The following is a 23,766-nucleotide window of genomic DNA, read 5'->3' on the forward strand; positions in this document are numbered from 1 at the left end:
GTTGAGGTCTAGGCAAGCACTCAACTTCAGCTCAACCGCCTAACTACATCCCAACTCCAAACCCTCAAATCCAATCACGCCCCCCGGAATCCCCCCTTTCACGCCCCAACAAAAAGCCTAAACCTAAGCCAACCAAACAAAACTAACCCATGATCAACAGTGACAAACTTTAATAGGGCAGGGGGAATAAAGTTGAAGCTCCTGTATTCACTCAGCTGATTCTTAGCTGTTGGCAGTCTGGTTTCTTTCTCTGGCCTAAGCAATTAAAAAAATCAGAGGGCGGGTTTAGATTCCAGTCTTTGGAACTCCTGGGTCTCAGGAAAAGAAGTAGGTTGTGGAGACCCAACAGGGCAATAAGTCCGCGTGCGTGGCAACGTATAAGATGTTTACAGAGTTGGGGTGAGCACAGAAACATCAACTAAGGTGGTCTGAACTCTCTCAGGGCCCTAGCAAGAAGGACACAAGGCCTTGCTCCGAAAGTAGTGGAATCCGAGTCTCCAGGCCAGATTTTCCCTCTAGCCATTCCGGGCCAAGCTAAGCGGAGCAGCTAAGCCAAGAGAAAGGGACGTCTTCCTCGTCTGCCGGGATGGAACAAGCCAGCCTGCTTAGAGAGCGCTGAGAACCCCAAGGGTCCCTCACAGCCCTTATCAGCCAACATGACTTGACTGCTCCCCGGTCCCGCGCGCGCTCCCCGCTCTCTCCAGACACCCCCACCCTTTCCGGGTGCGCGCGCAAGAGTGGGCCAGCTTCCCCTAGCTGTGCGCTCCGCAGCCTGCGGGTGGCAACGGCTTTGGCGACTGGCTCTCGGGGAAGAGGGTGACCAAGGGACCGCTTAGGAGGAGTCGGCTCTGCAGCCGCTCCCCTCGGGACCGCGCCCCGCCTTCCGTCGCCACCTGAGCATCACCCCCCCCCCCCCCGCTCCCAGCTGCTCCGGTCTACCCCACCATTCCCTCTGGGGGACTGTGTGTACTCTCAGTGCCGCAGTCGCGGTGTCATTGCATCCGGTGATCGGGACACTCGGATCTTGGTTCCCTTGGGGGCTTGAGACTAGCTGCACGGGCCGTGGTGACAGGCAGCGGGGGCGCCAACGCGCATCCCTCTCCCGCGACATTTAGAAAAACGTGTAGACAACTGGTGTGACTTTGGAGGTCCGACTCCTCCTTCCGGCCAGCCTCGCGACGCGCCACCGCCCGAGACAAGCCAGTGAGTCCGGCAGGCCCCGGAGACTCGTGTACGGACTTGGAACGTGTCCGGGAACCCGTGGCGCTGTGCGCACTGGTGAGTTTTGCGGGCGGGGTGGGGGCGGAGAGGACGTCGCGCTGGGTCCCTGCTCCCGCCCCTTTCCTGCTGCCCCCCCCCCCCCACACACACACTTTGAGAGTCATTGAGATTTGAGCGTGACTGCGGAGCCTGGAGGATGCAGGCACCGGGCGCGGGGTTTTCCTCCTCCCGGAGTGATGGAGAGAGCCGGTGAGCTGAACAAAGACACCCGCCCTGAGGAGCAGGTCTTTTGCTGAAGAACGCTATTTTCGCCCCGCGACGGCCGCGCAACTCCAAGAGTGGCGCGCTCTTCCGCCGGCGGGCGCAGAGCTGGAGCCCGGCACCTGCGCGCCACTCCGCCACATCTCTGATTGTTACCGAAGGTCTACGTCTCCGGAGGAGGTCCAAAGTCCAAAGGCAACCTGTTTGCTGTTCAACAGGGAGAGACCCCAGGATCTTTTGCTGTCTCGTAGAAGGGACTGCGTGCTGTGGACAAGCAGGCATTTCAGCGACACTTGTGAGCCAGGGGCTTCCATGTGAGTGTTCTCGCTTGGTCCCCAACAGCCGCGTCCTCCTAGTGGTCTCTGTCTCCTGAGTATAGGCGTTTCGTAGCCAGCAGCAGCTGGGACCCCACCCCCACCCCGCCCTTTGCTCCCTCCTCTGGCCATTGTCCCGCGTCTGGGGTCTGCGCCGGTCTCAAGCTGCCCTGCGCCTCGCAGGTGAGGCTGGTAGAGGCGTGGGTCCAGGGAAAGGACCAGCTGTGTTGTTTGATGGCTTCACTGAGGAGAGTCAAAGTATTGTTGGTGTTGAACTTGATCGCGGTGGCTGGCTTCGTGATCTTTCTGGCTAAGTGTCGGCCTATCGCGGTGCGCAGCGGAGATACCTTCCACGAGATCCGGCCTCGCGCAGAGGTGGCCAACCTCAGCGCGCACAGCGCTAGCCCCATCCAGGATGCGGTCCTGAAGCGCCTGTCTCTGCTGGAAGACATCGTTTACCGGCAACTTAATGGTAAGGACGTGCCCTGACGCCTGTGGGTCTTGGTGCATGCAGGGTACAGGGTTATTTCCCTGGCTCTCTGTATCCTAAGCTGACATTGAAGCCTGATCTTTCTCTTTCCATCCCTGCTCTGTGCCTGGGACTATTGTAGAAACCGCCACCTGATTCTTTTTTTCGTGATGTACTGTAGCTAGAAGTTTGGTCTTCCACTTAGAAACCTGTCACTACTGTTGACTCTTGGTCTCTGCTTGTGACTCCAGCTTAGATCGGACTGCAGGCTGGGGACATCTAGAAAGCAAATAGCTTTCATTTCATGGTATTTGGTGGGAGGGACTTGCAAAGTGAGGGCTATTCTTGAATTAAATACATTGTTGCTTTAGGTTGATTGCATGGCTAAAAACGTAGATTCTTTCCTCCTCACTTCGAGGTGGTCTATTAAAAACCAGCCTACCCCGAACTCCGTGGCAACTGAGGTTCAAGTTCATAGTGGGTCTGGGAAGCAGGGGTTTCTTCACAAAGTTAAGCCAAACAAGGAGGCATGGTATCCAGGTTCCTAGCTTTTTCAAGATCTCATCTCATCTAAACCATTCTAAATGAGTTGCCGTAAAAGAGCTGGTGTGTGTGTGTGTGTGTGTGTGGGGGGGGGGGGTTATAATTTACTGTTTCCACCTGCTTCAAGGAACTGATGGTGCCTCAACACTTGCTGTCTTCACAGTATCACATAGTCTAGTGGAAAGAAGACATAGTGATTATGGAAGTCTGGCTCTCTCTTCCCAACCCTCTGCATGTTACCATGGCCTGGAACTGTCAGCCTTTGTAATGACTGCTAATAAGTCCATCGTTGCTGTGTGCTAGAGGGGCGTTCCTTACAAGCTCCACAGGTGCAGTGCATGGTGGGACGGGACATAACCTTTTCTTGAAAGTTCTGGCCCCTCCCTCACAGGAGAACAGAACAAACCAAACTGGGGTGGCAGGGGGAGTTAATCACATTACCTGGGTCCCGATTGGTGTTAGTAAGTAGTAGTTTGGAATCTGGTTGGCCACAGAGCCCTTGTTCTTGGCTATAAGGCATACATTTATTTTCCTGTGTCTGGGTGCAGGTGTGTTTGTGTCTGTGCATGTGAGTGTGCACTTGGGGGCTGGGGCCAACCTTGAATGTCATTCCCCAGTTACATTTACTTTGGATTTTTTGGAGACGGGGGTCTCTTTCTGGTGCTTACTCACAGAATAACTGAGCTGGGCTGACTAGCAACCCCGGGAATCCTGCTTTGGGATTGTAAGTACACGATACTGTGTCTGGGTTTTTTATATGGGCTTTGGGGACCGAACTCAGAGGGCTTCAGGCTTGCCTGGCAAATATTTTACCAACCAAATGACCCCTAAGACATAAGTTTCTACCTACCTAATTTTAATTTGAAATTGTGTGTGTTGTACTATACTGTGCCGTACTGTATTGTATTGTATTTGGGAAAGGGGCACACATACCACAGACCACATATAGAAACCAGAGGATAACGTATAGTCATCTCTGTTCTTCTACCATGAGGTCCTGAAGATGGGTCTTATGTCCTTAGACGTCACTGTCTTTACCCATTGGGCCAACTTACTAGCCACGGACTCTGAGTTGAAAAGTTTATATGATTTTTCCCCTGAGAAATGAACTGTATATAGTTCTACAGGTACAGCCGTAACCTGCTTGACCAGCCTCGTGGCAGGTGGCTGGGGAAAAGAGCCTTTTTTTCTTGCCCTTTGAGGATCCCTTCTGGGTAATTCCAGGAGAGGGATGCAAGCAGCCTCCTGCATTCATGAAAAAAGTCCTACTCATCTTAGTACCATATTGTAAGTACCCAGGGGGTTTTGATGCACTTTTAGCATTCACAATTGTATCTCTCACAAGTAACGAGGCCAGACGGCCAGGGCAGCCCACCAAAACCAGGTCGAAGCTCTTCTCCCAAACCCCTCTAGACAAAACGGACCGGGCATGACTAAAACCCTCAGTTCACTTCTGGAGCAATTAAAAGGACATGAGCTTGGCACTCTGGATCAGACATGCAAGGCCAGCTGGCCAAACCAGATTAAGGAAGCGGGAATTGTTTTTCCAAATTGGTACCTGCAGAAACACATTCATAAGATCCCCCCCCCCCCCCCGAACTAGTCAGAGCTTTCTCAGTCTCAAGCTGCATGCAGGTCATTGTATCGATAATTTCCATTAGGGACATGAAATATGTTATGGCCACATCTAATGGGAATCATAAAAATTCTACGTAGTACTGTTTATTTGTTCTTTCTCTTTCTTTATTATGCTATGGATGTGTATGTGCACACAAACAGGTGGAAGCTAGGGGTCAGCAGCTGGTCGTTTCCTCAGTCATTTCTCAAACTTTTTTTTTGCTTGAGCCATAGTCTCTCACTCAGCCTGGTGTCCACCATTTTGGCTAGCCTGGTTGACCAGCAAGCTCCAGTGATGATCTTTACTCAGGCTCTCCAGCGTTAGAATCACAGGCAAGTCCTTTACGCAGTAAGCCATTTTCTCAGTGTTTGCAGAAACCCTGCAAGGCACCTGTTCCTACTTGTCCCTTTAAGACTTGCTGGCAGTTACCTGGCGACTTTCGAGGTTTTAAAAAGACTCTGGACCTTGTTTCTTTAGGGCGGAGAGGCTCTTGGCTGTTGTGCGCATTCACCTGCCTGGACATTGTTATCAAAATGACTTGTGTCACCTACACTGATGTAGAATTCATGGCCCCATGTCCTAGGGGCTCTTTTTCAATAGGCAGAGCACAGGGTCTGAGACTTTGTCTCTAATGAACTCCTCCCTCTCTATCAGAGACTCCTCTGCCTATCAGACCTAGTAAGGAGAGAAAATACACTCGAATGACAAGGCCAGCAGGCTGGGTAGGACTTGCAAGAAGCCAAGATTGGCTTCCAAGGGGCTCCGAGTCTTGGATTCTTTCTCTTGACTCTCTGCTTTGTAGAGAGCATCCATGCTAGGGAGCTGTGGATGTAGATCAGTGAGCTGCATCCTTGCCTAGTCTGCACGAGTTCCAATCCCTTGTACCACATAAGCCAGGAGTGGTGGCACAAACTTCCAAGCTCAGCCCTAAGAAGGAGAAAGGAAGAGCAAGACTTCAAGATAACTGCTAGCTATCTATGGAGCTCGAGGCTAGCCTGGGCTACATGAGACCCTGCCTCAAAATGATAGAATGGGTGGGGAGAGAGAGGGAGGGAGGGAGAAGGAGAAAAAAGAATTGACTGGTTGATTAGAGAGCTAGGAAGGAAGGAAGACTCAAAGCTGGCGTAGATAAGTCCAATTGAGAGTTTCTTTTGGGCAAAGCATGACTTCCAATGGGGACTTGGCAGAATTAGTCTTTCCAGGCACTGAAGGCGATTTGTAGGAACATACAACCCGAAGGGAAACAGCAAGGGAAAGTTGTGATATGGAGCAGACCCTCCACCCTGCCGTTAGGGGCACCAGCCTTTGTTCCTGTTTTGGGTACTGTGTGTTCCATCTGTTATACTAGGCTGCCTGCTGTACTGGGAGGCTGGGGGAGGAAGGGGTGGGCTCTTCCTGGCATATGGAGAGACAGGGCCAGGGCTTCACTTGTGTATATGCTGTGCACCTGTCTCCACCCGTTGCCACTGACAACAAAGGAGACCAGGAACTCAAGGGTCCTATTCCTGAGCTGGAGCTGGGCCCATAGCAGGAGCTCATATCCAGCTCCTTAGTGCCCTATGAAGCTAGCATTTTCAAAGTTGCACAGAGCTGGTCTAGTGATATAGTCCAGAGGTAGAATGCTTGCCTTGTACATGCAAGGTCCCAAGATTGCTCTCTAGAGCAACAAAAGGCAAACAAAAGACTCCCTAGGTTACTTAAATGCCTCTTGTGGCCTCTTAGGTCTAGCAAGAGAGATTCAAGGAGATTCCACTTTCTTCTGGCTGGGTTTTGGTTTGCTTGGTTGTTTTTGCTTGTTTTAAAGCTGGGTCTCATGTATCCTAGGCTAGCCCAAAACTCCCTAAATAGCCAAGGATGATCTTGAACTCCTAATCCTCCTGCCTTCACCTCCCCAGTGCTGGGATCACAAGTCTGCCTAGGCAGTTCTGTGAGGATCTTCATTTTTGTTCTCTACCTACTTGCTAAGACATGCCACATTGACCTTGGACTTCATAGCCTCCACGTTGCAACTCAGTCTTTGAGAAGAGCTGGATATACTGGAATTTACTGCACGCTCCTCAATTCTGTCCAACCTTCCAAGATTGGCTCTTGAGGGTGAGGGTTGTCAGATGTTATATGGGCAACAGTCCTGATGCTTTGAGCTGTTCAAGGTCTTAGTGATGTCACTTTGCAGTCTCAGCCTGGACTCTAACTCCTCAGTGGGTTTAACTTTGGAGTTCGAAAATGGCTCTAGGCTTTTTAAAAGGCTGGAGCCCTATTTTAGACTTGAACATCCTACCTCTGTCTCTTCCCATCTGTGCCTCTGTGTATATGGTAGGCAGTTGAGATTTATTGATAGCTGGCCGGGAGCTGGTTTTTCAGGAGTGAAATGATAGCCAGAGATAATAACCTAGAGTTTGCAAAGATTGGGATGGGTACCGTGGCGAAGGGAGAGGGTGGGAAGAACCTGGCTGGAAAGACCGAGCGTGAGAAAGCCGTCTTCTCTTCATGATGCCTGCCTTAGCCCGCCTGTGCCTTCCTGCTTCTGTCATCCTGACTTTACAATCATGGCTCTGCCATCTGGCCACGGCTTTCTTGCTTCGGCTTTCTTGCTTCTGACATACAGCCTTTACTGTGTTGACCCTGTCGTCTTCTTCAAACCATCTTTCCTCGTCTTTCTTCTCCCCCACCTTACCCTCACCACTTTGCCCTCCTCACCTTGCCCTCCCATTCTTTCCCGTCGCCCACATCTTGACTCTTTCATCTTACCCGTCCTATCTTGAAGTTGCTCTGCCCCTTCCGTTCCTGAATGATAGGAACCAGCCTCATCACGGAGCTCAGAAGCGCGGTGTGGTACACCAGGTTAAGCACTAGCCAGGATCAGTGTATTTAGGGGTATGACTTTATGAGTATAATTTAATATTCTCTCAGGTAGCATAAAATAAACTCATAGATCATCTGGAGAAAAGTCGTCTAAGGACCATCCAGAAGAAAGCAGAACTCCATTAAAATTTGCTAAAACACAGTTGCTTGATGGCTCTTCTAGACCCAGACACCAATTCCATTATCAGAAATCCCCAGGTCACAAGGTACATAATTTTTGGTTTCCTGTCACCTTTTCTGTCACCTTCTAAGGAAGTTATTTATTTCCCTCATTTTAGAGATGAGAAAGGTGAGAAACAGAGATATTGTTAGATTTGGCTGGCATGATACAGCAAGAGAAGGGGTAGGAAGACGGCTCTCCCCCTCTCTCCCAGTACCCTTGCAGGGGAAGAGGAGAAAGGGGTCTGTGCGAGCCCCTCCCCCTCAAAGTACCCAGCGCAGTGAATTGGAAATGGGAACAGCAGAGCTCCAGCCCTGTTCTCTGTTGGCCCTGGGCAGCTGTGTCGTAAGAGGAAATGCAATTGATTTCGAGTTAGTTTCCAAATTTAGATTTCAGAGGGATATTGAATAGAAGCAAGGTTGCTTGGAGAAATTGAAAAATCTTGGCAGAAATAGAGAGAAGTCAAAATTACCTACCCTGTTCCTGCCTCTAAGCCAGTCAAGTGGACGGAGCAAAAATCCAAAACAGAAAAAACAGAACAAAACAGCCCCCCCCCCAAAAAAAAAACAAAACAAAACCCTAAAACATTTTCAGATAACCTAAGGGCTATATGCCAAACATCTCTAGGCAGGGAAAATGAGTTGGCACATTGGGCACGGGGTGGAGGGGATCTACTCTCTTTGGACTGCAGGTTAGATCGAGAAAGGGCGAAATTGTGGGCGGTGAACGCCTCAGGCACCCTATAACTATAGAGAGGATGACCTGTAACTCCTCATCCTCTGGCCGCCACTTCTACGGTGCTGAGATGCTAGGTGTGTATCACAGTGGCCAGTTTTGTTCCCCTGCCACCCCCAGGCCAGTCATTTGAAAGGCCTTCTTTGGTGAATGGCAGAACCAAGCCTTTCATTGTTTCCTTTTCCTAGGTAAAAATAAAGGTAAAAATAAAGAAATGTTTATATTAAATCTAACCACTGCAGGGCTGGGGAAACAGATCAGTGGTAAGAGGGCTCACTTTTCTTGTAAAGAACTGGGGTTTGGTTCCCCCCACATTCACATGGTGGCTCACAATTATCCTTAACTCCAGTCCCAGGGCATGCTGCCCCCTCCTCTGGCCTTCACAGGCACTAGGCAAGCACATACGCATACCTGCAGTAAACCCGTCATACACATAAAATAAAAATAATAAATACGTCTTTAAAAAAATACTCGGAGAGATGGCTCAGTAGTTAAGAACACTGGCAGCTTTTGCAGGGAACCCGAGTTCTCCTTTAACATGCCAGACAGTTTGCATTCACTTGTAACTCCAGGGTAGTGGTTCTCAACCTTCCTAATGCTGCGACTTTTAAATACAGTTTCTCATGTTGTGCTGATCCCTCCAGGCAGAACCTTATTTTTGTTGCTACTGTTACAAATCAACATGTACATATTTGATTTGCAGGATATCTGATATTTGACCCCTGTGAAAGGGTCGTTTGACCTCCCCAACCCCCCAAAGGGGTTGCAATCCACAGGCTCAGAACCACTGCTCTGGGGGGGGGATCTAAAAACCAGGTCTCTGTGGGCACCTATACACACGGGACGTACACACATATAAAAGTAAACTTTAATCTCCAAATTGACAAACAAACCAAAAACCCACTGCAGTGGAGATTAAAAGGAAACCAACTCTGCACACCTTCTCTGTGCAGGTGTCTGGCTGGAGACAAGGTTAACTGGTATTCTAGAAGACTTGATCCATGGAGTCTGGGTTGCCCGAGCCACACTCATTCCCTTTAGTCTTGACATCTGGTTGAAGCTGGATCCTTCTGGAGACATGAGGAACTCTATTCTTGGATGGTCCAGCTATGCAGATAGGTCTGTTTGAAGTGTGTGTGTGTGTGTGTGTGTGTGTGTGTGTGTGTTGGATGCCATGCCAGTGAGGGGCAGCTGCTTCCTGTCCAGCCCAGGGGTATCGAGGGAAACAGCCAGTGTCCTCCTCCTCCTTTTCCTCCTCCTTATCGAAGAGATCCCACCGCCTCTGACCTTTGCCTGCTGCCGAGCAGAGAGCACCCTGGTTGGAAAAGGAGAAGGCTCAACCTTGAGGCTGAAGAATGTCAAGAAGAAGCAGAGGCAAGAGAGGCCAGTGTCCCCGAGACAACTGAGATCAGACAACCTGCGAGTCTTTGGGATAGCTTCAGAAGAAAGGTGGTGAAGGAGCGTCAGACAGGGCCAGTTTCATTTCCAGATCTGTCAAGTTATGAATGCTGTGATTTTAGGTCAGTGGCTTCACTTTTTAGCTGTAAAGTGGGGTCGTGGTATGGTAGAATGAATTGAGAATAGAAACATTGGGTATTGGGGAATGGGGGGCATTAGTGCTAGAGTAGGGGTTTGGTTGGTACCCTGCTTGCTGCTCAAGCATGAGGATCTTGAATTCAAATCTTCAGAAGCCATATTCAAAGAAAAACCTGGGTGTGGCAGCACATACTTATAATCCCAGTGCTGGGGAGGTGGAGATCTGTGGCTTTACAGCCCAGCTAACCCAGCTAGCCTAGCGTAATTGTAAGCTCTAGGTTCAGTGAGAGACCCAGTCTCAGAAAGCAAGGTATATGGCTTTCCTGAGGCAAAGCTGACATCAGACCTATACAGGCACACACACACACACACACACACACACACACACACACACACACACACACACATTTACATACAGAAGCGTGAGTATTCATCGGCACTACCCACATGTGCTAGTGTTTGCACACATGCACACACACACACACACACACACACACACAGGTATACACATGAATACCCATGTCAGTGGCATCTGTGGCAATGTCAGCTGGTTAAAAGGTATCTAGGTCCTGACTCCCATAACATCCCTAATACCCGGTGTCTTGGGCCATAGCAGTTGCTCAATAAATACTTCCCAAGCAAGTCAAAAACCCAGCATGCATTGTTCGATAGCAAAGCATGATCCTGGTTCTATGATCCCAGGGGGATGGAAAGGGGTCCTCTTTGTTCTAAGTTTTGAGAAGTCCATAGACAAATAGTGTTCTTGTCACTTTTGAGACAGGGTCTTACATGGCGCCAAGCAGGCCTCACTATTTGTGATCTCAGCCTCCCCATGGCTGGGGATACAGCTGGGTGCCATCGTGACTGGCTCTGCTGTGTCCTGTTCTTTGACACAGCAACGTGTTTTCGACGACATTCACCTATGAGAATGTTACATCCCAAAAAGATTGCAAAATTAAACCTCGCAATGTTTTGAGGAGGTCCCTGGCTCTGTGGTGGGCTGTGGGTTGCCCAAACCTGCCAGACTAATTTGTGGTCCTCATTCTGCTTCGTGTGTTTGCCGGAAGTTGTCTTTTACTTCATTTTCTTCTTATCACCCTCCCTCCCCCCGTCTTACAATGGCTTTCGAGGCCTAGGAGAAGAAATGACAGCCTATTAAAGCAGCCTCGCCCCTTAGCCAAGGTTTCATTTTCTGTAGTTTTAATTACTAGAGGCCATGGGCAATCAGCAGCACACCAAAGATATTTTGAGAGGGAGAAGAGGAGGGAGGGAAAGATGGAGGAATAAAGTTTGAGCTGTGCACACAACTTTTGTTAGAGTCTCTTGCTATGATCTTTTATCAGTAGCCACCATTATTAAGCTCTTCCTGTGCTGCATTTATTAAGTTTAATTATAGGTACAGTGTGCGTGCACGTGTGTGATAGCAGGTGTGCATGTGGAGGTCAGAGGAACACCTCAGAGTTTATGTGTCACTTTCTACCTTGTCTGAGACAAGGTCTCTTGTCTTATCTGCCAGGCTAGTTGACCTGACAGCTACCAGGAATTCTCCTGACCCCGCCTCCTCTTTTTCAGAAGAAGCACTGACATCACACAGATGTTCTATACAACATCTGGCTTTATGTGGGCTTTTGGGATCTGAACTCTGGTCCCCAAACTCTCGTGATAAGTGCTTCACCCACTGACCACCTGTCCAGCCCAGGGGGTTTGTGTTTTGTTTTGTATCAGGCTGTACAGTATTATGGTTATTAGCTTTATATTATTATGAGAAATATCAGATATAAATCAACCTATGAAGAGGAAAGTCTCATCTGGGTTGATATGATCAGGCAGCTCCTGGTGTCCTGCAATATGTCAACTTACTCTTTAAAGGATGCTGGCCACTCACACATTGATAAGTGAACACAGCCTTGCCGCCAAGTACAGATGGCATGCCAAAAATAGAAGAGTAGACAATGCCCACCTAGACTTTGCACGATACTTAAGAACATCTGTGCATATATGTACACATGCATGTTCACATGTGCACAACTGCACAGGTGTTAACCTTTATTTTTAGATAATGCCATTCACTTGTCTATTGCTTATTGTTGAGGCTAGCTAAGCAGTGACCCACCCAGTGCTGGGATTACACACATGCATGACCACACCTAGGTTTTTCTGTCCATTCTTGGCATGTAAGTCAGGTCTTCATGCTTGCAAGGCAAATACTTTACTAGCTGAGCTGTCTTTTCAGCTCCTGTCTGTGATTTTCAACCAGCTCCTTACAGAATACTACACCAAGAATGGATGTGAGAGGCTGGCTGGAGAGGTGGCTCAGCAGTTAAGAGCAGTTGCTACTTAATCATGAGAAAAGAATTTTGATTTCACCACCTCACTTGAGGGTTTGTGTCTCAAACACTTGCAACTCCGGCTCCAAGGGATCGGATACCTCTTTTGACCACCAGGAGTCTTCTTCACACATGTGCAATATGTTTCCACTCCCACATGCAAGTGTGCATGTGCACAAGTGCAAGGTCATGTATATGCATGGGTATAGAGGCCAGAGGCTGATTTAAGTGCCTTCCTCAATTGCTTTTTACCTTGAAAGATATGGTATTCTTGTATGTGTGTATGCATGTGCATGCCACAGAGCGCCTGTGGAGGTCAAAGGGTAACTTTGGAGAGTGGGTTTTCGTACTTTATTGAGGCAGGATCTGTCTTCTTCTTTGCTAGCTAGCCTGTGGACTTCTGGGCACTTCTGTTTCCAGCTTGCACTTTGCTAGAGGAGCTATGTCCCTGGCTTTTTATATTAGGGTCTCTCACTGAACCCAGAGCTCAGCTAGCCTGGCTGTCCAGTGAGCCTTAGGGATCCTCTTGTCTCCACTGTATTCCGGTTCTGGGAGTACAGATGTGCACTACATCTGCCTTTTCCCACAGGTTCTGCAGACCATACTTGCACAGCAAGCACCTTAGGGACTGACCTGTTTCCCCAGGCTGAATGCTTGAATTCTTACACTCAGTGGGAACCAAACTCAGGTCCTCTGCAAGAGCAGCAAATGCTCCTAACCGTCAACCCGTCGCTCTAGCCTCTTCTCTCAAGATTTAAAAGGGTCAGAGAAGATAATGTGGACATCCATTACCTTTGCCACCTCTTTTCTTCCTCTTCTCTCCCCCATCCCATTCCTCGTTCATGATCCCCTTAGCACTTAGGATAAATGCCAGGTAGCTGTGGATGTGGTGAGACCTTCCTATCCCACATCAGTCACTTCCATCCATCTTTGTATTCTGGCGACATGCGGATGACAATCATCTTTGTCACTGATAGAGTTTTTCCTTTTAATATCAACCTGTCATCCCTAACTGCAGAGCCCCAGCTCCGCCTGAGTTACAATGCTCTGTCATGAAGATGCTTGGCCACATCCTTAGGGCGCTACGGAACCTGCCTACAGTGAGCATGGACCAGGGTTCCAGAAGAGCCTACCCTAGCCTCAGACACCAGGCCAATAGTGTGGTTAGTGTTGACCTGAGGGTGTCCTGTGGGCTGTCCAGGATGTTAGATTCTTCCCTCCCCGAAGGCAGAATCAGGAGACTTGGGTTTTAGGTCTATTCTCTTTCGATTCCCTTGTGTGTAGAGGGTGCATATATATGTATGCAAGTACACATGCATGTGGACTTTCCTGTGGAGGCCAGAGGTCATCCTCGGCTGTGGTTCTTAAGTATTGTTTAGTGCCTAGTCTTTTAGGATAGGGACTCTTGCAGGGAATTTGCCTCTGTGGCTCCAATGATAAGTTTACAAATACACAGCATTCGTGAGCATATCCACGGGAACCTAGGAAATACTACTGTGAGTGACTATGAAATCCGAGGGCGCAGATTTGGGGACAACTATCTGCCTGGCACTTTGTCCATCTCACTACACACACACACACACACACACACACACCACAAATATAAGTATTCATTCATCTTGTCAGCGTTTAGTCCTTGAATGGTAATGAATTGTCATGGTCTGACTATTGAATAGCTCCTGCCTCAGCTCCTCAAACTCGGAGACTAAAGATGTACAGCTATCAAAACTAGCTCCACAAGTTTTGTTGAGATCTGCTTCAGTTTCATTCTATTGCTGTGACAAATACGTTGCTGGAAAAACAGCTGGTGGGGGGGGGAGGCTTATTTTGGCTTACAGTTCCAAGGGGATCATGGCGGAGAAAGCATGGCAGCAGGAGCCTGACACCAGCCTGGCAGTGGGGATCTGGAAGGGCCACATTACATCTATACACAGAAATGAGAGGTGGGGAAGGGAGAGAAGTGGGGTCCAGGCCGTAAAACCTCAAAGCCCACTCTCAGTGACGTCTTACAGCAAGGCTCCACTTCCTAAAGATTCCATAACCTCCCTAAACAGCGCCACCTGCTGGAAATCAAGTGTTCAAAACCATGACACTACAGAGAACTTTTCCCTTTCCTTCCCCTTCCCCCTCCCCTTTTCTCTTTTCCCTTTCCCTTTCTTTCTTTCTCTCTTTTCTTTTCTTTGAGACACGGTTTCTCTGTGTAGCCTTGGCTATCCCGAAACTCATTCTGTAGACCAGGCTGGCCTCAAACTCACAGAGATCTGCCTGTCTCTGCCTCCCGAGGGCTGAGATTAAAGGTGTGCACCACTACCACCCGACTTCGGAGAACATTTCTTGTAATAACTATAACATCTAGTGCATTTCTTCTGCCAGACCCGATTATCTCATTATACTGGTTCACATGCAAGGAAGCCGGACCTCAAGAGACTTGAATAAGTTGTCTCGAGACACCCACCAGTAGCTCCGTTCTGAATCACCCACGGCACAGTTGGCACTTACTGAGCCCAAGGTGTGAAAGAACTATTTGTCAGCTGGCATCTGGTCCTGGGACCGCAGAGGGGAAGTTTCCAGGAGTGAGGCGAGACCATGTGAACCTCCCTCAACAGCCGGATGACGGGAACTGTTGTAGTCAGTCAGGCTTAGCAGTCACCCGTGTGTAAAGTTGTAAAGCTGTTAATTTTAGGGCTCTAAATTATGCTGTGTGAGCTTTAAATCCAGCCCATAATTAGAATAAAATGCGAGAAAAGTGAAATTGATATTAAGTTAATTAAAAGGCTTTGCTTATATCACAAGGAAATTAGCACAACAGGCTGGGAATGCTGACACGTACTCGTTGCTAATTTCTTGTTTAGGCGGTGCTCAGCAGGCCCCAGGCAAGCTTTGTTCCCTGGCTTCTGCCCTGGGCCCTCCCTGCATTCACACAGCCATATAGTTGTGAACATCCATCCTTTGGAAGCATCAAAGTTGATCACGTATCCATTCCATTGGGATTGCCAGGCTCCAACCATTGTGTACCGGTATCACTGAGATCTTCATGAGAGCTCTCTTCTCGGGACCATCATGGTCAAGCACATGTTCGTGTTATTGGATCGCTAAAGTTTCAACTGGGTGAAAGCCAGAGGGATCTGCCATTGAGGGACTCATGGGATATCCGTCTATTAAGAAATAAATCATCTATCTGTACTTGGTATATTTGTTTTGTTTCATATTCTGTTTCCTGTTTCCTGTACTTCAGGTTTTTGAGACAAAGTCTTGCTGTGTGACGTAAGCTAGCAGCAAACACGTGATTCTCCTGCCTCAGTGTCTTGAGTACTGAAATTGCAGGTGTAGAGGTATATGTCACTGGGCCCTCCTGCCTCTCTTAGGGTTTTATTTTTATATATTTATTTTTTTACAGTTACTTTCTTATATGGTGTCGCCTTCGTTTGTTTGAGGCAGGGTCTCTCACTGACCCTGAGGTCATGAAGTAGGCTAGTGGCTGTCTCTGCTTCATCACTGAGAGGACAGCTGTGCACCACTGTACCAAGACTTCATCGTTACTTGTCGTCTTTAAATCTAGCACTGAACTCAGGCCCTCGTGTGTCAGGAGGGTGACTCATCATGGTTCATGCTATGGTACACATGTAGAGGTCAGAGGACAACTTTCGGGGATCTTCCAACATATGGATCTCAGGGGGTCAAACTCAGGTCATCAGGTTTGAGGGCAGGCGTCTTTACCTCCTGAACTCTTTTCTAGCCCTGATTGTTTTTTTTTAATTGTAAATGTATGGCTGGTGTGTGTGTGTGTGTGTGTGTGTGTGTGTGTATGTGTGTGTGTGTATGTGTGTGTGTGTGTGTGTGTGTGTGTGTGTGTGTGCATGCATGCACTGTGGGGTATGTTTATACACATGGAGACCAGAGAACAACTTTAGCTGTTGTTGCTTGGATGACTTTGCTTATTTGAGGCAGTGTCTCTCAGTGACCTGGATCTCACGAAGTAGGCCAAGCTAGGTGATGGTGAGCCCTAGGGTTCTGATTGTCTCTGTTTCCTCGTTACTGAGGGCTCAAGGGTGCGCCGCTGTATCTAGATTGGTTTTTAAAGATCTGGATCCTGAGATTGAACTCGGGCCTTATCCCTGCAAGGCAAAGTCTTTATTCAGTGAGCTTCCTCCACAGTACCCAGTCTCTGGTCTCAGTATGACCAGCAAATCCTAGATGAACCTAAGCAGTAAGTGGGGTGATAGAAAGGGTCTGAAATGAAAGTCTCCTAGTTCTTCTTAAGTGATGATGATGTTGATGATGATGAAGATGAAGATGATGATGATGATGATGATGATTTATGTGATCTATGTGTTGTTTTGCGCACTCGAGTGTAGGTGTCTACAGAGACCAAAAGAGACTTTTGGGTCCACTGAAGCAGGAGTTACTGTTGGTTGTGAGCTGGCTAACATGAGAACTGAAGTTAGGTCCTTCACAAGCTGTCGCTCCAGCTCCAAAAGTCACCTGTTTCCAAGCCAGCATCCGTATTTGACCGACTGTTGGCTTAAAGACAACAGGCTTCTTGGGTATCAGCATCCTGCTTCCAGAGAGTTGGAATGATTGCAGTCACTCCTACTTAGCTCTTCAAATTTGAAATGTACAGCAGCTCTGCTTGCGGTTTTGCCAGCTAAATAATATATGCATTGTCTTTATTACAGCTGATAGAAACTGGCACTAAGAGGACGCAAGCCAAAAAGGTTAACTCAAGAATTAGCGATTAAAAACAATAATTTCCTGGCCTCTGCTTGTCTCTACATTTTTTAAATCATACAAACATTTACGTTTGTGCCGAAGTTGCCCAATTGCCTTTCGAGCAGTTACCGAAATGCATCCAGAGGTAAAAATGGAGTTCAGGGAAGACTGTTTAAGAGCTCTTTAATGAGGTTAAAAACTTTACTCTTTTGCCAAGTTTCTCTAAAATCCACGTTTCCCCCTGCCTCTCATCTTCTGGTGGTTGAACTGTTTCCAGGAGTTTTATTGAATAAAGGGGAGAGGCTTGAATTTACTCTGTAGCCTAGGCTGACCTTGAACTTACTCCACGGCACAGTATAATGGTTAGCTTTAATGTTAGCGTTGTTGCGTTCACTTCTGTAATAGGGTGCCATAACCAAAAGTAACTCGGGGAGCAAAGGGCTCATTTCACTTTTATTTCTAAATACTAGTTTGTCACTGAGGGAAGTCAGGGCAGGAACTCAATCAAGCAGGGCAGGGGGAAAGAACGGAAGATAGGCACTGAAGACCACGGAGGAAGGCTGCTTATTAGCTTGTTCAGTCTACTTTATAATCTATACCAGGACCATCTGCCCAGGTGTGGTACCACCCTCACTGGGATGGGCCTTCCCACATCCATCAGTAATAAGAAAATGCACCACAAGAGTTCTCATATGCTAATTCGGTGGGGGTTGGGCATATTATCTGTTGAGGTTCCCTGCTCGAAAATGATTATTGTTCCTTCCAAGTTCACATGTAACTTGCCAGCACAGTCAACTTCACACAACCTAGAATCACCCGGGAAGAGAGTCCCAGTGAGGGGTTTCTTTAATGTATCTATCCTCGTCTCCTTCTTTCAGATCTTAGCTTGCAGAAGTAAAGCTAGCCCATGTCTCATGGTCTCTCCACCTTCCCGTGAAGCACCATTACTCATTTCTGCTTCTCTTATCGGGTTATGGGAGACCTCAATCTGTTTGCTTCCCCACCCCTCACCCCCCCCCCACCGTCATGTTTTCATAAAGCGAAAGTTAACTTTCAGAAGTGTTTATCTTAGAAGCCTGCTGGAGAATCCTATAGCATTGAATTCCAGACAGGGGTTGGAGAAGTGACCTGAACACAGTCTGCTTCCACTATAAAATCACCTGAAGTCCAGGACTTGGCACTATGGAGGGGTCCTGAAGTTAGATGTAATGTGTATTAGTCAGCTTTGCATCACTGTTGACAAAAATAAGGTAGCCAACTTAAAAGGAGGAATGATTTTTTTTCAGTCATGGTTCTTTGGTCCATTGTTTTGGGGCCTATAGCAAGCTGGAATATCATAGTAGAAATCTCTGAGAATGATGCTTATGGATGGCAGAAAGAGAGAAAGAGGAAAGACAGAAGACAGTCTAGGAGTCCAACATCTCTTTGAGGGGCACTCCAAGTGACCTCACTTTTACCCAGTAGGCCCTGTGTTTTAATGATTTTACAATCTCCTAAGAGAGCCATAATCTGTGTACCAAGCCCTCAACACATTTGGGAAACATTCTAGATGGAAGCTATTTAAGAATCTCAAAACTCTTTTTGGGTACCTAACAAGACCAAGTTAAAGCTTTGGGTAATCCATGGTGATAGTTAATCTTCATGGTCAACTTGACTAGCTTTAGAATCACCTGGGAGACCCACCTCTTGGTATGTCTATGAGGGCATTTCCAGGGGGTTTAGCTGAAGAAGGAAGAGCCATCCTAAAAGTGGGTGCCACCATCCCATAGGCTAGGATCCTCAACTGGATAAAACAAAGTGAGCTGAGCACCAGCATTCATCTCTCTCTGCTTCCTGATTGAGGATACATGGTGATGAGCTACCTCCAACTATGACAATTGTATTTCTTGTATTTCCTACCATGACAGACAGTATCCTCAAAAATCGAGCTACAATAAATTCTTTCTTAAGTGGCCTTTGTCAGGTATTTGATCACAGTGCTGAAAAAAGTTAGCAGGCTCACATAGCATCGGTGAGCCTGCATACACCCATCCGGAGAGCAGCTGCTGTCCCTACAAATACAATAAAATCTCTGCCAAGTGAAATTTAGAGACTGTCTTGAAAAGGTAGCTTTGGTTAGAGGATTGTGGGATAATGTCATTGGTGGTGTCAGGGTGACAGTTACAGCCACCAAGGAACAAAAGTCTTAGTTCCTTTGCAGTTCAGTTCATCTCCTGTAAAATCTAGATAATGGAGAAATGTGTTCAAGTTCTGGAATTTTATGGTCCATAAAGATAAATTTGTGCTGGGCAGATGGCTCAGTTGGTAAAGTACCTGCTATATGAGGACCTGAATTTGGTCCCCAGAATCCGGGTGAAAATGCCAGCTACGATAGACAGCAGATGTTTGCAAACCTAACTGGGGAAGTGGACACAGGACGATCCCTGGGGCAATCTGCTTGGTCAGCATAACCTTACGGGTGAACTCCAAGCCAATGAGAGACCCTGCCTCAAAAAATAACAAGGTGGATGGCTCCTGAGGAATGACACCTGAGGTTGACCTCTGACCTCCACCCAATGCACTTGTACACACATACCTAAACAGACACCTACCCACATGTATGTGTGTACATTTGCTAAATACATAAGATACATTTAGTGATAAGTGTATACATTTCATTGTAAATGGTAGTTATAGTTACAGCTGGTCATATCTGAATCTTTGAGATCCTTTTCTTTATATGTATGGGAATTTGAGTGTGTATGTTATGAGCACTCACAATAGAGATCAGAAGAGATCTGACCATCAGATCCTGGATCTGGAGTTACAGGTGGTTGTGAGCCACCTGATATGAATGCTGGGAGTCAAACTTGGGTTTGTTTGTTTGTTTGTGTTGTTTCGTTTTTTGCAAGATCCCAAAATGCTCTTAACCACTGAGTCATTTCTCTGCCTCCAGATCTGCATCTTTTGGAAGTGGCTCTAAAGGCACGGGAAACAAATTTTCCAGATATGATGGTTTTCAGAACATTATCTGCAGTCTTTGACATTCTGCTGATCAAAAGGTGGCATTTAATCCCCTGGAGGCTTGTGTTCTGGGCTTAGTATCTTACTTCTGGTGAAAAGAATTCAGTGGAAAGAATGCCTCGTGACCTCCAAGGCTGTGGTCATGAAGGATAACAGAACTTCTGCCCTGGAGCCTCTCTGGGAACCGGAAGTTTGAAACCTGGAGCTACGGTATAAAGAAACAAAAACAAGAACAAAAAAAACCCTGGGCTGTTTGAAACCCATGTTACACAGTCCACCTGGAAAGAGAGAGGTTTCCCAAGGAACCCCTTCTGTAAGTGTCCAATACACTCACCAGACACATAGGTTAGCCTCTCTTTCAATCACTTTGACCACACCCCCTGGTCCTCCCAAGCTTCCTCCAGCTGATACCAAGTGATCTAGTCTAGACACCAGATGTCCTCATTCCCAAGTCTTGACCCAGTGGCAAATTCATGAGCAAAATAAATGTGGCTCTTGTTTTAAGTCACTAACTTTTTATATAGCAATAAATCACCTGTGCAGGAAGGCAGTATTCTTGTGCTTAATAAAGGGATGGTTTTTTCCTAAACAGGAGAGGTAGAAGAATCGGATGATGAAGGTGCTGATAGCAACACTAACAGTAATAAATGTAACAACAGAGAACACTTACTGGGCACTTGTTTAATGTACCAGTCGCTGTGCTAAAAGGCTTTATATGGACATAAAAATGGCCAATGGGTTTTTATTTATTTATTTATTGGCATGTCTTGGACTCACCTGCTGTCACTGGACTGTGGGCAGCAGCCTGATTACTACAGGGGAGTTAGGTCAGCCAAGAGTTTTAGAGATCTTGCAGCCAAGTCTCTGGCAGTTGGCCTGGACCACTGTGGTGCACTGCTAGACACAGATCAGAAGTTAGGACTGTCTCTCAGTGGCTTCATTCCAATGGGCATCGCTTTGTTTGTATGGAAAGTGTCTCCCTCAGACCCATATGTTGAAGACTTGATTCTCTGAAGGTGATAGTGTTTTGGGGGGTTGTAGAGATTTTAAGGGGTAGGGTTTAGCTGGAAGAAATAGATGTTTTAGTGACAGATCCTTGGTGGGTATCTTTTCTGTTGCATTCTCTCTGATCCCTATGTGACATAAGGACCTGTCTCTGGGAGCTGTGAGGCTTTAGTCTAATAGTGTCTAAAGTGCCCACTGTGTAAGCACGTGGAGCTGAGTGTGGATCCCTAGGACCCATGGCAAGGCTGGGTGTAGTGTTGTAAACCTGTGACCCTAATACTAGAGATGTCAGGGAGAGGCAGGCACATCTTTTGCAGCTTGCTAAGCAGGCAGTGTAGTCAGTCGGTGACCTCTGAGTTCAGTGAGAGATCCTGTCTCAAGAAACATGGTGGATAGTGATAGAGGAAGCTGCCCTATGTCTGGTTGTGTCCCGTGTGTGCACACAAAAAGAACTCGGGCCCTTTCCTGCTTCTAGGTATGGGCTACACTGTAAACCCACAGAGGACCTCCCTCTCTGGGGGTTAAATCAAATACCTCAGGCTTCCTTTTATCCTAACAGTGCAGGGAGCTGATTTAAATTGTGGTCTCCTTGCAGAGGAAACAAATCACGTTTTCCAGAGTGACAACGTGGAAACAAGGGTCTCTCTCTTGTTTAATTCTCACCTTGCACATGTACACACACACACACACACACACACGCACACACACAATTGGATGCATACTGGAGTGCAGAGAATGTAACAAGTTATTGCTTCTCATGCTTAACTGACTTACCTGTTTACTTGAACTTTTGAAGGAACTTCCGATTCCCAGCTCGCTCAGCCTGGAGGCCCACAGTTTGTCGGTACAGGTTGGGGCATCTGAAGTCTAAAAATGCAAGATGCCATGAACACCAGAACTTGGCACTTTCTGTGAGACTGGCCTGCCAGATGTTAGAGTCTGGGGAACAGGTGTTCAACTAGTGTATTTGGTATATTTACACATGAGTGTACTTATATGTACACATGAGTCTTTAGGCATGTGCACCAGTGTGTGTGGTTAAGTGGTCATATACATGTGTGCTTTCATTTGGAAGCCAATGTACAACCTCAGTATCATTCCTCAGATACCACCCACATTGGTGTTCGTTTGTTTTCTTTAGACAGGGTCTCTCTCTCATCTGGAGCTTACTGCTTTGACTCAGTTGGCTGTCTAGTGAGCCCCAGGCATCTGCCTGTCTGACTCCTCACAATTGTGATTACAAGTACAGGCCACCATACCTGTGACTGTTTGAATGAAAATGGCTGCAATAGGCCCATGGGGAATGGCATTATTAGGAGGTGTGGCCTTGTTGAAGTGGGTGTCGCCTGGTTGGAGTAGGTGTGGCCTGCTGTAGGAAGTCTGTCACTGTGGGGTGGGCTCTGAGGTCTCAGATGATCAAGCTAGGCCTAGTGTGGCATTCGCCTTTGCTGCCTGTGGATCCAGATGTAGAACTCTCAGCTCCTCCTTCAGCACCATGTCTGCCTGTGTGCCATCATGCTTCCTGCCGTGATGATTATGGACTAAACCTCTGAACTGTAAACCAGACCCAATTAAACGGTTTTTCTTTACAAGAGCTGCTGTGGTCACAGTGTCTCTTCACAGCAATAAAACCCTAACAAAGACAGTATCTGGTTTTTAAAATGTAGGTATTAGAGTCAGAACTGATGTCCTCATGTCACCCACTGGGTCACCCTCTCACCCCTTACCTGGTATATTCTACTCAAATATTCCAAAATGTCATGTACTTCTAATCCCAAGTATTTCAGATAAATGGTGCTCAGCCTATATAAGGTAAGGGTTCATTTGGGGACTGGAATACTTTCTTTGGAGTCATTCTGACCAAAATACTCGAAGGTGTTTATTTCAACTTAATAGAGAGTTAATGGTCATTTGGCTCCTTGCACACCATGGAGCTGGAGGTGGCGGGAGCGGGGAGGAGTTGTTCCTTCACAGCAGGGTGGACAGAAAATAGGTACAAGAGGGATTTCTTTTGGCTCAGCCTCAGCTTGGTCCCATGCACTCAAACAGAATATCATGGTGGGAAGGCATGGTAGAGACTGGTTCCTATTTCTTGGTAAATGAGAGGCAGAGGAGGGGATGCTGGTCCCAGAGGAGGAGGTAGCCTTAAGAACAGGGATGCATTCCCCCTCTAGCTTCGTCCTAACCATACCATCATATAATAAATCCATCCAGGGATGAATCTATTCATCTGGTCAGAGCCCTTGTGGTCTTCTTATTCCTGGAAATTTCTTCACAGGTAACACCCAGAACTGTGCTTTACCAGATAGTCATGACTGACTGTCACAGGTGTGTGTGTGTGTGTGTGTGTGTGTGTGTATGTGTGTGTGTGAGTACACACCTGTGTGCCCATTTATGTGTGGAGGCCAGAGGTTAACCTTCAGTGTTTCCCTTCACCAGTCTCTACTTGGTTTCAGACAGAGTCAGTCACAGAACCTGGAACTTGCTGGGTTGGCTGGTCAGGAACTCCCAGGGATCCTCCTGTCTCTGCCGCTCCAGCACTGAGGCTTCAAGCCCTACTACCACAGCTAGCTTTTTATGTGGGGGTTGGGGACAGAACACAGGTATTCACGCTTGTACAGTAAGAACGTTGCCAATGAAGCATCTCTCAAGCACAAGTAATCCTGATTTTAATTAATAACGGCTAAAAAAACTCAAGAATAGTGAAGCAAAGGAGACACTGGGGGACAAATCTCAGAAGGACTAACTTACAGTGTCCTAGTGCATAGGACACTCAGGAAGACCCTGTGTGATCAGGAGTCAGTATTAACAACACTTTGGGGGCATCCACTATGGTCTTTGAAGCTCTTTCCTGGTCATTGTATTCTGGGGAGTCAGGACTGTGTGTCTGAGAGTTTTTTCTTGTCTTTTTTTTTTTCTTTGCTTTTCTTTCTCCTACTCTCCCTCTCCCACCTTCCTTGCCAGATTCTTTTTTCAGGATCTTTCCATGTAGCTCAGCCTGA

General features: G+C 47.3%; 1 protein-coding gene across 2 annotated transcripts in view; it reads left to right on the forward strand.

Annotated features, from left to right (window-relative positions):
- Positions 1 to 573: 573 nt before the first annotated feature.
- Positions 574 to 23,766, forward strand: part of GALNT17 (polypeptide N-acetylgalactosaminyltransferase 17) — a 420,712-nt gene continuing 397,519 nt past the window's right edge. Inside the window, exons 1-2 of one of the 2 annotated variants that reach the window (XM_080940616.1) lie at positions 574 to 1,278; positions 1,644 to 2,268. In XM_080940616.1, the coding sequence (XP_080796742.1) occupies positions 2,031 to 2,268 (238 nt within the window). In that variant the 5' untranslated portion in view covers positions 574 to 1,278; positions 1,644 to 2,030. Of the gene's footprint in view, positions 2,269 to 23,766 lie in introns of both variants that reach the window. The other variant, XM_080940615.1, reaches the window with a different exon arrangement.

This window comes from Micromys minutus (genome assembly GCF_963924665.1).
Source record: "Micromys minutus genome assembly, chromosome: 29".
NCBI lineage: Eukaryota > Metazoa > Chordata > Mammalia > Rodentia > Muridae > Micromys > Micromys minutus.